The sequence below is a fragment of the Ursus americanus genome, chromosome 34 (assembly GCF_024610735.1).
Source record: "Ursus americanus isolate L20-20 chromosome 34, mUrsAme1.1.p, whole genome shotgun sequence".
NCBI lineage: Eukaryota > Metazoa > Chordata > Mammalia > Carnivora > Ursidae > Ursus > Ursus americanus.
In genome coordinates, this window is record NC_142160.1 from 10,038,776 (window position 1) to 10,053,717 (window position 14,942).

Genomic DNA, 14,942 nt, shown 5'->3' on the forward strand with positions numbered 1-14,942 from the left:
AGGGTACTGGCTCCACGTAGATAGGTATAACTTACTGTAATGTTCTTGGGCTAGGGATGAGGTCAGAAGAGTTCATTATAAACATATAAATATAAAGGAGAGCTACCCATGGATTGATGATGAGAGTGTCATGAACCAAAGAATATGATAAATGAATACAGGTTACGAGTCCAAATAAGAAATGAGAAAGAAAAATAAATAAACGTAATGCGTGTACATTGTAAAAATTTGGATATACATGTAAAATATGTAGTTATAAAAAAGAAGAAAAGTTTCACTGGTTATTTCTTCAGGTAGAAAAATTACAATTAATATAGTAGTGTTACAGCTTCCCATTCTTTCCCCTATGAATTAAAAAAAGTTTTTTAATGACACTAAAAAATGTCAAATTGATAAAGTCTGTTCTCTACGGGGACTATGGGTCAAGCTACCCACTCCAGCCTCCCACCACCCAGATCTCAGTCGGTGCACAGAGTGACAGCACCGGGGCTGGAGCCCTAACAGCTCCGCCCAGCTTCGCGCATGTTCAGAGAACACGCCTCGGGGGCGTGCCCAGCTCCTCTGGGGGCGTGGCTAAGAGGCGAGGCGGGCCTCAGCCGGCGCTCAGGTAATCTGGGCGGGACTTGGAGGCGCCACACGTCGCGGCGTGATGACGTCAAGAACGCGCCCGGCGTGGCGCTTTCGGCGTGCGCAGCTGCGTTTCGGCGTTTTGGTCCGGTCTCCTGTGCCGAGGGAGAGAGACGTCTTGTGCACTTGGCCGGGATGATACCGGCTTTGGGTACTGCGGGTGAGGAAGAGGAGCAGGCGGAGGAGGACTGTCCTGAATTGGTACCTATTGAGACGAAGCTAAGAGAGGAGGAGGAAAAGTCTGGTCCCGGCGCTAAGATCCCAGTCACAATTATCACCGGGTATTTAGGTAACTAACCATCCCGGTCAGAAAATGCCGTGAACGCTGGTATCCTGGGATTTTGGGGGCTGCCGGTGCCTCTTCACCTTAGGCATCTGGGCCTTCTGGGCGACAGCACATGTCTCTGAGGTAGGGGCTGGGTCACTCGCTCCCCGTTTGGGTGTTTTTCATCTCGGGGCTAAAGGATGCCCAGACCCTTTGCGTTAGATTCACATTTATCGAGGGAGATTGAAAGTTAACCTCGCATTTTGAAACTACTTTCGGGTTTGCATATAGAGGCTTGGACCCGCCCCCCTAATTAGCCCTTTGGCCTCTAACAAGTTGTCTTACCTTTCTGAAGCTCGTCAACCTTACTGGAAAGTGGAAGTAATATCGGTCACCTGGTTGAGTTTGTTTTCTTAACTGCTAAATGGGTCAGGAAACACCTATCTTTATGTTCGTTACCTTTAAAGGGTGTCCTGTCTATAAAATGCCAGACCCACAAGGGGCATTCTTTAGTAGATTACCCCCTTCTCCACGGGCCAGCCTCTTCCAGCTATTCGAGGAGGGGACTTCTATAAACATTTTTTTGTTTGAGGTCTGTTTGCGAAGCACTCTAGGAGAAAGTAAGAATAAAATCTCTACCCTCCGAGACTTTTTCTCAAGTCGAGGACGTTCAGGAATGCACATGGACACTTAAATTCATGGGTGTGTAACCGTGCAGTTTTCCTGAAGGACACTTTGCGGGCTTACACTAGAGGTACTTTCTTGAAAGAATCTGAGAAGTATTTTTTTAAGGCCTTACATTTTGCTAGAAGGGCTAGAATAAATACAGGACCATATTAAAAGTGTGGGGGAAAGTTAAGAAATACAAATAAAGTGAAACGATTTGGGGTCAATAATACCATTCCTAGATGATGCCAGAGACAAGTACAAACTTGGTGCACCTGAGGGCCTTTTACATAAAAATAAGAAATCTCTGGTGTTAACTTTTTTCACTTTGTAGACTGAGTTTATTCTCCTTTTTCTTCTGGACTAATTTTGTAAAGGAATTTATTTTTGGTGTGTCCCCACTGTTATTCAGAGGCTGCTCTAAGAAGTTAAGGAAATTCCTTGTCTGAGACAGTGTAGTTCAGTCTTCTTTGGCCTTTCCCATTTTTCTTATTCCTAGGCCAGTAGAGCATTGGAGGTAATGCTCTGAAGCTTAGGAATGAGAACTTGTGCCAACAACCTTGTTGCTGAATATAGGGGATCTAGTTTCACTGCTTATTCTTGACCTTTTTCTCTTTTTTGAAACATTGTTCTGTCAGCTTCCATCACGTTTTTCTTCTGAAATTTCCACCTACTTCTCTGGCTTTTCTCTTTTAAATTTTCTCCCACCTCTGTCCATCCTTTCAACTTCACACTCTGTTTCTATTTTGATGTCCCACACCTCAAACTCAGCAGATCCAAAACTTCGTATGTTACCTTACCCTCCAATCCTCCTGCTCCTGTGATTCCAACCACTTGGAATATTCTAAAAGTTTTCTAACTAGTCTTGTGTCATTCTTCCCTTTAATATATATATTCTCTGTATTTTAGCCTTAATGATCCTTGTAAATGTCAACTGTGTTACACCCTTCAGTGATTTCCATTTGGTTTGTAGTTCAAATTCCTAAACTTGAATCAAAAGGTCCTATGTGATCTGGCTCTTGACAGTCTTTCTAGCCTTCAAAACTGTGGTCCAGCCGCATTGAACTACTTTTACTTATGAAGGGTACCAAGTATTTTAGACCCTGGAATACTTTTTTGTTATTCCTCTGCTTAGACCTCCCTTTTAGGTGCTTATATATCTGTCCACTCTATAGTCCTGTGACGTCATTGCCTCGTTATTGGTCTGAATTACCTTTTATCTCCCACTCTCGTAGGCTTTGTAAGCATTGTGAAAGTAGAGACAGTTTGTCTCTGTTTTGTGCACTTTTCACCAAGGCCCAGCCTGAAATCTGGCCCATAGTAGACTTTTGAATGAACCGTGCCTTAAAGTCTTCTGCTTCATAATATGGTTAATTATTAAGTCCTAGTAATTTTATTAGAAGGTCTTTTACATCCACCTTTGCCTTTCCATTTTCACTGCCACTGCCTAGTGCCCTCATGTTCAGGGTCTGTCTCACACTTGGACTGGTTCTAAGAGTTTCCTCATCGCCCTGCCTCCTTAAGCTCTGTCCCTTTCATTCTATACTTCATACTTTTGTGATGTTGAGCTTTTTAAACACCAGCCTTTCATCCTTTCAACAGCCTTTAAAGGAATATGACTTTAAAATGTGGAAGATATTAATACCCTAATGGTCATTAAATCCCTCCTAGTTACAGGCTAAAAATCTTGTAAATGTACTTCAGAAGTTGCATACAAGCTTACACATAAAAGTTCTTAGCAGACTGTTTGGGAAAATAAAACACTGGAGATAACCCAAATACCCACCAACAGAAAAGTAAATAAATGATATACTCGTACAATTGAACTACACTACTGTGCAGTTTGTTTTTCGTCTTTGAACTTTGATGTGTATAGTTGTTCACAAGATAAATGTTTTTCTTCTACTTGAGCTGAACATACTAGGTTTAACCTGCCACCTACTGGATAAAGTTAGTGTAGCTTTATGAATTTATCTTCCTAGTACTGAATATTCTGTATATTGTTAACATTTTCTACATCTGTTCTCCCTTTTTGTGTGTGTTTTATAGATAGGTAGACAGATACAGTTGACCCTTGAGCAGTGTGGGGGTTAGGGGTGCCAACTTCCTGCACAGTAACTTTGGACTCCCCCAAAACTCAACTAATAGTCTACTGTTGATCAGAAGTTTTACTGGTGATATAAATAGTCGATTAACACATATTTTGTATGTTATATGTATTACATACTGTGTTCTTACAATAAAGTATGCTAGAGAAAAGAAAATGTTATGAAGAAAATCATAAGGGGGAGAAAATACAGTACTGTACTATATTTACAGAAAAAAATCCACATAAAATTGGACCTACAACCCACACAGTTAGTTGTTCGAGGGTCAACTGTATATATACACGTATTTTCTTATAGGTTACTTTAAGTACTGAAGTACTTGAATTTGTGTCTGGTTAATGATGAATGTTGAAATAAAAGATAGGGCTTTATGTGTAAGTTTTAGGGAAGTAAACCATGTATTCTTGGCTAAGAAACATTGTCATCATGTGAAAGTGTCTAAATATTTTAAATAAAGTACACAAGTAATTTAAATAAAGTAAATTTAATTTACTTTACATTTAAATAAATAAAGTATGTGAGTACTTTATTCCCTGGAACTCATTATTTCAATAATTTCTTAATAGAAAATTTAGATGTCTTTATATTAATTATATTATAAATTGTAGAGAAGGCGTATTTTTGCTATATGAGGTTGAAGAAAGCTGTGATCCAAGTTGTAGGCGTATTTGTAAATGTTTATTAGAGTTTATGTCCACATAAAAGTTTTTTAATAGTTTGTAGAGGATACTTTAATCTTTTCCTCTAGAATCTTCTATACCATAGTTAAATAATATTTTTAAAATAGCACACAAATTTTTAAAAACATTGGGATTCTGTTTTTGTGTGTGTGCCTTTAAAATTAGCCTTGGATGTTGTTATTTAAAACAAATATGTTTTATAGGTGCTGGGAAGACAACACTTCTGAACTATATTTTGACAGAACAACATAGTAAAAGAGTAGCAGTTATTTTAAACGAATTTGGGGAAGGTAAGTAAAGTTCAGTGAATGCCATGCTGTAGGAATTTACAGGATAGCTTATTCCCCTGGCGACCTGATAGTCCATATTTAAAAATGAAAATACAATGTATTATAATGTGAACACGTTGATGCGGATAGTCTTGGGAAAATTAATTCCTTTTCAAGCTTTATTTTGTACAGATTTGAGATACTGAAATTAAATAGGTTTTATAAAATTTTATGTAACTTTGGAATTCACAGCAATAGAATTAAGTTTTTACATGAAATAAATCCAGAAGTAAAAATCTATAAACATACGAGAGAAAGTTCTTTCAGGCACTTTCTATGTACTTTTGTACTGACTATATTGTTCACTTGTAACTTTTGAAAAATTCTTTAAAATGCTTCAGTTTTTACAAGTTTACCGTGTTGGATGTTTATTGTTTGCAAAGCATTTAAAACTGAAGATTTAAAGAAGTTAAACATTGTTTCCATCTCAAGCATTTGCAGTTGTCTGTGGAAATACATGCATTTAAAATTCCATTTTTTTTTGTTTTTAATATTGAACTGTGCTTAAAGAAAATCTATACAGTAGTGTTAGACACAATTCTTTGATTACTTTTAGAAGTTTTTCTTAAGTGTGAATTTTAACTGTAGCTCACTTTTAGCCAAAAAATATGTTTTATGTTGAGCTATTCCTTAAAGCATACTATTTTCTCAGTTGTAAATGAATAAAGGAGCTAGATTTTATGTACGAGAAGGGAGAACCTGTTAAACTTGATTTCTCATTTTAATAAACTAAAGTGAAAAGTCCTATTAAAATAAAAATACTAAGATTTTTAAAATCATTGTCTTGTACTCCAGCTTCTTATTAACTGATCTGTTGGACACTGATCACATTTATTATTTTTTATTACTATTTTTCTTCATACCTTCTGGATCATTTATATAATTTATATAAGAGATTTATTTGCAATATTTCCTTTGCATTTTATTCATATGCTCTATACCCTGAATTCTGTAGCAGTTGCATTCCGAGCTCTTTATCTTTGCCTAACTGAAATATAATCAAAAAATACATATATGAAGAATTATTCAATTTTCTTTTGTGGCCATTTGCTTTCCTGGATATTTAGAACTCTTCCTTGGCTTTGGTATATTTATTGGAGGAAAAGTAAGATATTTAAAATCATTCTTGTATGATAACAATCTCAGAATTTCACATATATATTATTCTTTCTTAAGCATTGCTAGGACACTTTTGTTTAAAAATTTAATTTTTAAATGAGCACATTGATACCCTAGCCAACAAACTTCCTCACAATGAACTGGGGTTTTTACTCATACCAGGAATATTGAGTAGTCTGTCTGGTTGAAACAAAACAATTTAGAAGAAGAATGAAAAGAAAAAAATAGAGAAGGCAGTCTTTTAAGAGGTTTAAAGCCACATAAAAACCAATATATTAAGCATACTAGTTGGCAAGAAGTGCTTTTGAAATAGGCACTCTATTAGGATATAGGAGTGGGCAAGTGAGAAGACCAAAGAAGTAGGTATGAGTCATTAATTTTGGATTTGCCTTTTTAGGGACTTAAATCCTCTTTAAAAAATAAAAGCTGAAATAATCTAGAGTAGTATAGTTTAAAACATTGAGGCTGCACAAACAGAATGAAAGAATAAAAGTTATAAAAGGTATTTGTATAAAATGATTTGAAATCGGTATTGATATCCTCATCTTTGTTTTTGGTTGGCTAGTGAACATAATCTAAAGACTGCTTCTTGTTAATTATTCCAGGAAGTGCAGTGGAGAAGTCCTTAGCTGTCAGCCAAAATGGAGAGCTCTATGAAGAATGGCTGGAACTTAGGAACGGTTGCCTCTGCTGTTCAGTAAAGTGAGGAATGTGTTTATTGTGTGCTTGTTGGTTTGTTATAAATGTTTATTGATTATATTTCCAGCTTTGATTTTCTCGTGTAATGTAACTGAATTTACAGTCTGCTTCATTGTATTTTCACACAGAAAATAACTTATTAGGATGTATTTTCTCAGAGTCTTGCTGTCGTATTTATTTTTCTTTCTGCTCTAATGCTTTGGTTCTTTTATTGAGTTTCTTTTTATTGTCTTTGATGTCAGGGTTTAATTAGTAATTTCTGTGGTACATGAAAGTCACATTTCATGTGTAAAAATTATTATTTTACATTGAATGAGTCATTGGTCTTATTTCCAGAGATTCACCTTCTAAAAACAAAAATGACCATCAAAAAGGTGAAAAAGCTCGTGTTGTGTTCCACTAGTGATAGTTGGCTTCCAAGGACAGTGTCTCTTTTTTCCACTAATATACCATAGATCTTAGAAAAGGACCTGACATACCTATTCACTCAAATATTTGTTGAGTAAATTAGGAAAATTAATACCTGTACTGTGGACTTTGTATATTTTAGTGAATTAAATCTTTTCTACATCGTTTACAACTTAGATTTGACTTTGAGTCAAATATATTAACAAAGCTAAAGTCGTGACAGATTTTCTTGAACAACCAAAATGAAATCCAGTAAGTATTTTCTTGCACTGTTGACGTTCTAAGAAAAAAGGGAAATTAAAGTCTGGTACTCTTATGCAGAACAGAATTGAAAAGTAATGATCATGTCCCTTTAGATGTTATAGTAAATCACTGTAATTCATAAATTTTATCATTGTTTTGGATGTTGAATTTTTTCTTTCATACTACTATAAAAATAGCAGATTTTGACTTCAGTTAGGGTTATTAAAGTTTCCTCTGCTTTTAATTTTAATAAAACTAAAGTATTAACTCCTCATGTATCTGATTTATATTACTTATCAGTACATATGCCTGTTTTTCCCCACCGTTGGTAAATATTGATGGATGTTGTGTTAGAAGTTTGGGAATGAGTTAAAGTTTTCACATGCCTAAGGATATTTTTGTCTCAGGTTGCTTAATGTATTTTAAAACGTTTATAATGATCAGTTTAAAATATTCAGGTAATCAGTTGTATTTTATATTTTGGTATTCTCCAGGGACAATGGCCTTAGAGCTATTGAGAATTTGATGCAGAAGAAGGGGAAATTTGATTACATACTTTTAGAGACCACTGGGTTAGCAGATCCTGGTAAGAAATGACATTATTAATAACCAGACTATAGTTCTTAAACATTTTTAAATGTGTTAGAGAAATATGTAAAGTAAGCATTAAACCTGTACTCCAGACTAAACATTTTTTGTTGTTTAAAAACAGGAAAAATACTGGATTGTACTGTTTCTTTTGCAGATAAATCATAATCAGAGTACTTGGTACTTTTAACTTGATAATAGGATTGAAATTCAATTGATTGATTTAAGATTATTGGTAGGAACACAAGTTGTTAAAAGTATGGAAATTTAGGAAAAATAAAGACATTCTACTTCTAAGTTCTATTTCTATATTTGATTGATTATACTCTACAGAGATCTTATTTCTGATTGCTTTCTAATCCAGCTTTCTTAGAGGGTCATTTAAAGATACTTAAGGGTTTTGGACTCTAATCTCAGCATTACTGACTCTTTTTCAGTTAATTATTAGCATTTTGTTTTTTTACTACTGAAGTTGAATTAATTTTATTTGTAAACACTGTTGTTAGCTACACAGTTAAATTAAGGCTACCAGGCCTTTTTTCCTGGTGTGAAATTAATGATTATTCATGAAATTTTTATCTCTGAATAGAATTACATGTAAACTTCTCTATTGAAAGCTACACCAAGTTGAACTGTTTTAACAATCGATTTCTGTTTCCTTCTTACCCAAATATCTTTTAGGTAACACCTTTATTCCTAGTTTGCAGAACATTTAGTGTTCATTGTGTAAGTCTGACCGTACCTTTTTTTTAATTTGAGTTAATGACATTGGGCCATAAAACTACATAAAGGACTATATAGAAGTACTGTTTAGGAATAATTTATTAGGAGTCCTAACTGTTTAAAACAGATATTGAAGTATACTGAAGGTCCAGATGTAATCAGTGGTTATTGTACTTATAAATATTGCATAATAACATTGTCCTCCTGTTTTCAAATTAGTGTTGAGTTGGGCTGTTTTGTTCCTGTAGTAGACCATACTATGTACATTTTCATACATTTCTAGTATATTTGACTGATGATAGGACTTGGACTCTTACATTGATGTTAAATATTTAATCTGGTAAGATGGGAAAATGTATGCCTTCTTTTTGAACAAATAGCAATTTCTTTCATGGTAGTAGCCACTTCTTAGAGAAAAACTCTTGTAACTTTTCTTCAACGTGGGTGAGTTTAATAAAACATGGTTCAGCTTTTCAGAGGGAGAGGAAAAGTTAAAGATCTCAGAGAAAGCTTTTGTACAAATTGTAGGTGTGAACAGGTTAATGTTTCTTGCTTCTGACTTTCTTTAGAATAATGATTTTATTGTTTGGGTAAAAATGGAACATTTGTTATAAAAAAAAATTTACCCAATATCTAAGAAAATGCAAGAAGAAAGTTAAAATAAATCACACTGTATCTCACTACCATGAAATACAAGTAGGTAAATTTTATTGCAGGGGTTTTTCTGTACTATTGCTACTTGCTGAATGACAGCTTCAGTCTCTGAAACTTGGGAAAAATGCAGATTCTTGGGCTCCATCCCTCAGAATCTGTAAGGGTGTGAGCCTAGCAATCTGTTTTAATAATCCCTCCAGGGGATTCTTAGACATTCATAAATTTGGTAAGCAGTGCTCTGTGTGCTTCTGAAAGCTGTATAAACAGACAAATAATTTTACAAAAATGTGTTGTATTCTTTGTGCTATTCTTAGTAATTATTAATTTAGTTTTACTTGAATCTAAAAGAAGAGAACTTGGCGGCAGTTCAAGATGGCAGTTTAGGAACACCCTGAACTATCTCTTTCCATAGACACACCAGATCTACAGCTACTTATGGAATAATTCCTGCTCAGAAAGAACTGAAAACTAGCTGAACAGCTCCTTCTACAACAAGGAATGTAAGGGCCACATTGAAATGGATAAGAGAGTTAGAGATGTGATCCTGCCAAAAACTTTACGCCTGGTGCAGCAACTCAAAGAAGGGAGGGGTTTCACGGGTCTGGAGTCTTTACCTGAGGAGGGATGGGTTTATACCCCACTTTGGGTATGCCAACTCTTGGAACCTGCACTGGAGAGTCAAGGCCCCCTCAAATGGATTTGGAAACCAAAGGAGCTTGTGTACAGTGAACCTGGGGGGCTGTGGGAATCTGAGATACTGCTTTTGAGGGGCTCACACACTAGCACAGTCATCTTGGGACCCAGTGCAAAGGCAGCAGTTTGAGAAGTGACTGAATTATATGTGAAGCAGATTCATTTGCTAATTCTAAAGTGTTTGCTGAAGTAGCTGGGACCAGTAGGGACTTTGGGTCCAGCGGTGCTTGTGAGCACCATTTTTGCACTCTCCTTCCACTTTGCAAGTGCAGTTAGGCACCGTGGACACAGACAGCCTCCCTAAAGCCATGGGCGTGCCCTATCCCCAGCTATCTCCCTGCCTCACTAAAGCCTCGGGTGTATCCTGCCCATAATAGTTCTCCTTCTGCATCCCTGAAGCCATGGATATGTTCCACCCTCAGTACTCTTGAAGCCTTGCTAAAGCCTGTCTTGAGTGCAGTCCACAGAGGGAATGTCTGTTGATCACCTGTCCCTGGTGGCCAGAGGGGCTTGAATTTCTGCACCCTATGGGACTATAAAAGGAAGGTAGTTTGGGGAGGGCTACCATACCCAAGGCACTGCATAGACAGCAGGCTGAAACACTATTTGTCTGCCTATGAAAAAGGCCCATCCACTTGTCCTGGAAGGTGCTCTCAAATGTAGGCAGGGAGACACCATCTTTGATCTCTCCTTTGGCCTCAACCCAGCTTGCTGGTATCTCCGAAAAGTTTATGCACTTCTCTGAAGCCCTGATTTTTGCAGCCTGAGTTCAGGAGACACCTCCAGATCTCTTGGGCTGGCAGTCAGCAGGGTTTATAGTTGTGGTGCCACAGGGCTATATATTTGTATACTACAAAAGCTCCTTCCTGTGGATCTGTCTTCCAGTCAGTCTGAAACTAGGTGCTGAGATCACTCCCTTTGGAACACTGGCAGGTCTTAACACACTCTCAACAACTGTGGGATCTATCAAGAATAATTCAGGCTAATTAGATAATCACAAAGTTTCAGAGAGACAACCAAGAGCTAGGGCAAGGTTGAATAATAAAGTTTATCTCCTATACAAGGCCACTCCTTCAAGACTGGGAGAGGTAACGGTTTTGTTTAATAAATAGAGAGTCAAGCAAAATGAAGAGACAGTATTTTCCAAACAAAAGAAGGGGACAAAACCTCAGAAAAAAGATCTTAATGAAGTGGAGATAACAAATCTACCTGATAAAGAGTTCAAGGTAATGGTTATAACGATGTTTACCAGAGTCAGAAGGATGGTTGAACACAGACTTCCACAAACAGATAGAAAATATAAGGAAGTACCAAATGCAAGTCACAGAATTGAAGAATACAGTAACTGAGCCAAAAAATACACTAGAAGGGTTCAGCATCAGAATAAATGAAGCAGAAGAACAGATCAGTGACCTGGAAGACAGGGCAGCGGAACTCAACCAAAGAAAGCAACAACAACAACAACAACAAAATTAATGAAGATATCTTAAGGAACCTATGGGACAATGTCAGGTGGAATAACATTCATATTATAGGGATCCCAGAAGGAAAAGAGAATGAAAGAGGCAGAAAACTTCCCTAGCCCAGGGAAGGAAACAGACATCCAGGTCCCAGAAGCACAGAGAGTTCCAAATAAGATGAACTCAAAGACATCCGCATCAAGAGACATTGATTGCAATGTCAAAAATTAAAGAGAGGATCTTAAAAGCAGCAAGAGAAAAACAACTTGTTAAGTACAAGGGAATCGCCAAATCACTATCAGCTGATATTTCAGATGAAGCTTTGCAGGCCAGGAGGGAGTGGCATGATAGATTTGAAGTACTGAAAGGAAAAAACTTCCAACCAAGAATATTCTACCTGCTATGGTTATCATTCAGAATTGGAGGAAAGTTTTCTAGACAAGCAAAAGTTAAAGGAGTTCACCACTAACTGGCCTTATAAGAAATGTTAAAGGGACTTCTTGAAGCTGAAAAGTAAAGATACTAATAACAAGAAAACATGGGAAAGTAAAAATCTCACTCGTAAGGGCAAATATATAGTAAAGGTAGTGAGTTAACCACTTATAAACCTACTGTGAAGGTTAAAAGACAAACGTAGCAAACTTTAGAATAACTACAATAATTAAGAGATACACAAAGTAAGAAGATGTTAAATATAACATGAAAAACAATGTGGAGGGGAGAGCAGAAATGGAGAGTTTTTATAATACATTCAAATTTAAGTTGCTATCAATTTGAAATAGGCTTTTATTTATATATAAGTATATATATGTAAATATATATCAGTATAAATATAAACATAAGCATATGAGTATACAAACATAAGTATATAAATATATGTGTGTGTGTGTGTGTGTATATATAAAAGCTGCATATGTATATGTATAGGCTGCAAGGGAAGTGAGCAAGAGAAAGAAAGAACAGAGAGGAACTGCAAAAACAGCAAGAAAATAATTAACAAAATGCCAAGAAGTACATACCTATCAATAATTACTTTAAATGTAAATGGACACAATCTCCCATCAAAAGATGGGAATAGAATTAAAAAAAAGACTCATCTATATATTGCCTATAAGAGATTCATTTCAGATCTAATGACACATAACACTGAAAGTGAAGGGATGGAAAAAGATATTCCATGCAAATGTAAATGAAAGAAAGCTGATGTGGCTATACTTACATCAAACGAAATACACTTTAAAACAAAGTCTGTAATAAAAGATAAAGTACATTGTATAATGACAAAGGGTCAATCCAACAAGAGGATATAACATTTGAAAATTTTTACTCACTCAGCAAAGGAATTCCTAAATACATAAAGCAGATATTAAGAGAATTAACAGGAGAAATGGATAGCAATACAGTAATAGTAGAAGACTTTAGTACTCTATTTACATCGATGGATAGGTTATCCAGACAGAAAACCAATAAGAAAATATCAGCCTTAAACAACATATGAGACCAGGTGGACTTAATAGGTATGTGGTTAACCCTTAAACAACATGGGGTTTGACCTGTGTGGGTTCACTTATGTGCAGATATTTTACAGTATAATACTATAAATGTATTTTCTGTTCCTTATGATTTTCTGAATAACATTTTCTCTTTTCTAGTTTATTGTAGGAATATGATGTGTAATACAACCTTCAAAATATGTGTTGATCGACTGTTTATATTATCAGTATGGCTTCTGGTCAGGAGTAGGCTATTAGTAGTTCAGTTTTTAGGGAATCAGAAGTTACATGTGGGGGCTCCTGGGTGGCTCAGTTGGTCAAGCATCTGCCTTTGGCTCAGGTCATGATCCCAAGGTCCTGGGATCAAGCCCCTCATCATGCTCTCTGTGCAGTGGGGAGCCTGCTTCTCCCTCTCCCCCTGCTTGTGCTCTCTCTCTCTTATATGTGGATTTTGGAAGGTCAGTGCCCCAACTCCTACATTGTTCAAGGGTTCATCGTATACAAAGTATATCATCCAAAAGCAGCAGAATACACATTTCTTTTCTGCATATGGAATGTTCTTAGGATAGGTCACATGTTAGACTACAAAGCAAGTCACAATACATTTAAGAAGATTGAAATCATGTCAGATATCTTCTTTAATGATAGTGGTATGAAACAAAGTCAATTACAAAAAACTGGAAAATCATAAATATGTGGAAATTAAATAACATGCAACTATTATAATCAATGGGTCAATGAAGAAATCAGAGGGGAAATAAAAAATACCTTGACACAAATGAAAATGGAAATAAAACAATCCAAAATCTGTAGGATGCAGCAAAAGCAGTTCTAAGAGCAAGGTTCATAAAAAGACAGCTCTACCTAAAGGAACTAGAAGAAGAACAGATGAATCCCATAGTTAGTAGAAGGAAAGAAGTAATAAAGATTCAGAGCAGAAATTAATGACACAGAGACTAAAAAAACAATAGAAAAGGTCAATGAAAGTAAGAGCTGGTTATTTGAAAAAGATAAAATCAGAAATAAAAGAAAAATTAACATACCACAGAAATCAAGGATCAAAAGAGACTACTATGATAATGAAATGGGTTAATTCCCAGTAACAGACAATCTCTCAAGACTTCCAGTCTTCCATGAAGAAATAGAAAATCTGGATAGATGCATTACTAGTAAGGAGATTGAATCTGTAAACAAAAACCTCCCAGCGAACAAGTCCAGGACCAGATGTCTTCATTGGGGAATTCTACCAAACATATAAAAAAGATGTAATATCTATTCTTCTCAAACTCTTCCAAAATATTGAAGAGGAGGGAAAGCTTCCAAACTCATTTTATAAGGCCAGCATTACCCTGATAACAAAACCAGAGAAGGACACCACAAAAAAGAGAAAATTACAGGCTTGTATCCCTGATGAACATAGATATAAAAACCCTCAACAAAATATTAGCAAACTTAATTCAACAATACAGTAAAAGGATCATACACCATTATCAGTGGAATTTAGCCCAAGAATGCAGGGATGGTTTAACATCTGCAAATCAGTGTGATATACCGCATAACAAAATTTAGGTAACAGTCATGTGATCACCTCAATAAATGTAGAAAAAACCTTTGATAAATTCCAGTGTCCATTTATGATAAAAACTCTTAAAGTGGGTATAGAGGGAATACTTACATATAGTAAAGGCCATACATGACAAACTCATACTCAGTGGTATAAAGCTGAAAGCTTTTCCTCTAAGATCAGGAACAAAATAAGGATGCCCACTCTTTCCTGTTTTATTCAAGGAAATCCTACCCACAGCAATGACACAAGAAAAAGAGATAAAAGCATCCAAATTGGAAAGCAAGAAATAAAACTCTCACTATTTCCAGATGACATGATACTATATATAGAAAACCCTAGAGACTCCACCAAAAGAACAATAAATGAATTCAGTCATGTTGCTGTATACAAAATCGGTGTACACTTCCTGTTGTGTTTCTATACACAAATAATGAACTGTCAAAAGATTAAGGAAACAATCCTTGCAAAAAGCCTAACAAAACAATTTGCATCAAAAAGAATACAATACCTAGGAATAAATTTAACCAAGGAGGTGAAAGACCTGTAGATTGGAAACTGTAGGACATTAATGAAAGAAATTAAGTCAGAACTAAATGGAAAATTATTCCATGCTCATGTTT

The 14,942-nt window shown here is 35.9% G+C and overlaps 1 protein-coding gene across 2 annotated transcripts in view; it reads left to right on the forward strand.

Annotated features, from left to right (window-relative positions):
• Nucleotides 1–660: 660 nt before the first annotated feature.
• Nucleotides 661–14,942, forward strand: part of LOC123776436 (zinc-regulated GTPase metalloprotein activator 1B) — a 51,182-nt gene continuing 36,900 nt past the window's right edge. For both annotated transcript variants that reach the window (XM_045772396.2, XM_045772397.2), the window contains exons 1-4: nucleotides 661–916; nucleotides 4,550–4,636; nucleotides 6,400–6,496; nucleotides 7,639–7,730. In XM_045772396.2, the coding sequence (XP_045628352.1) occupies nucleotides 763–916; nucleotides 4,550–4,636; nucleotides 6,400–6,496; nucleotides 7,639–7,730 (430 nt within the window). In that variant the 5' untranslated portion in view covers nucleotides 661–762. The remainder of the gene's footprint in view (nucleotides 917–4,549; nucleotides 4,637–6,399; nucleotides 6,497–7,638; nucleotides 7,731–14,942) is intronic.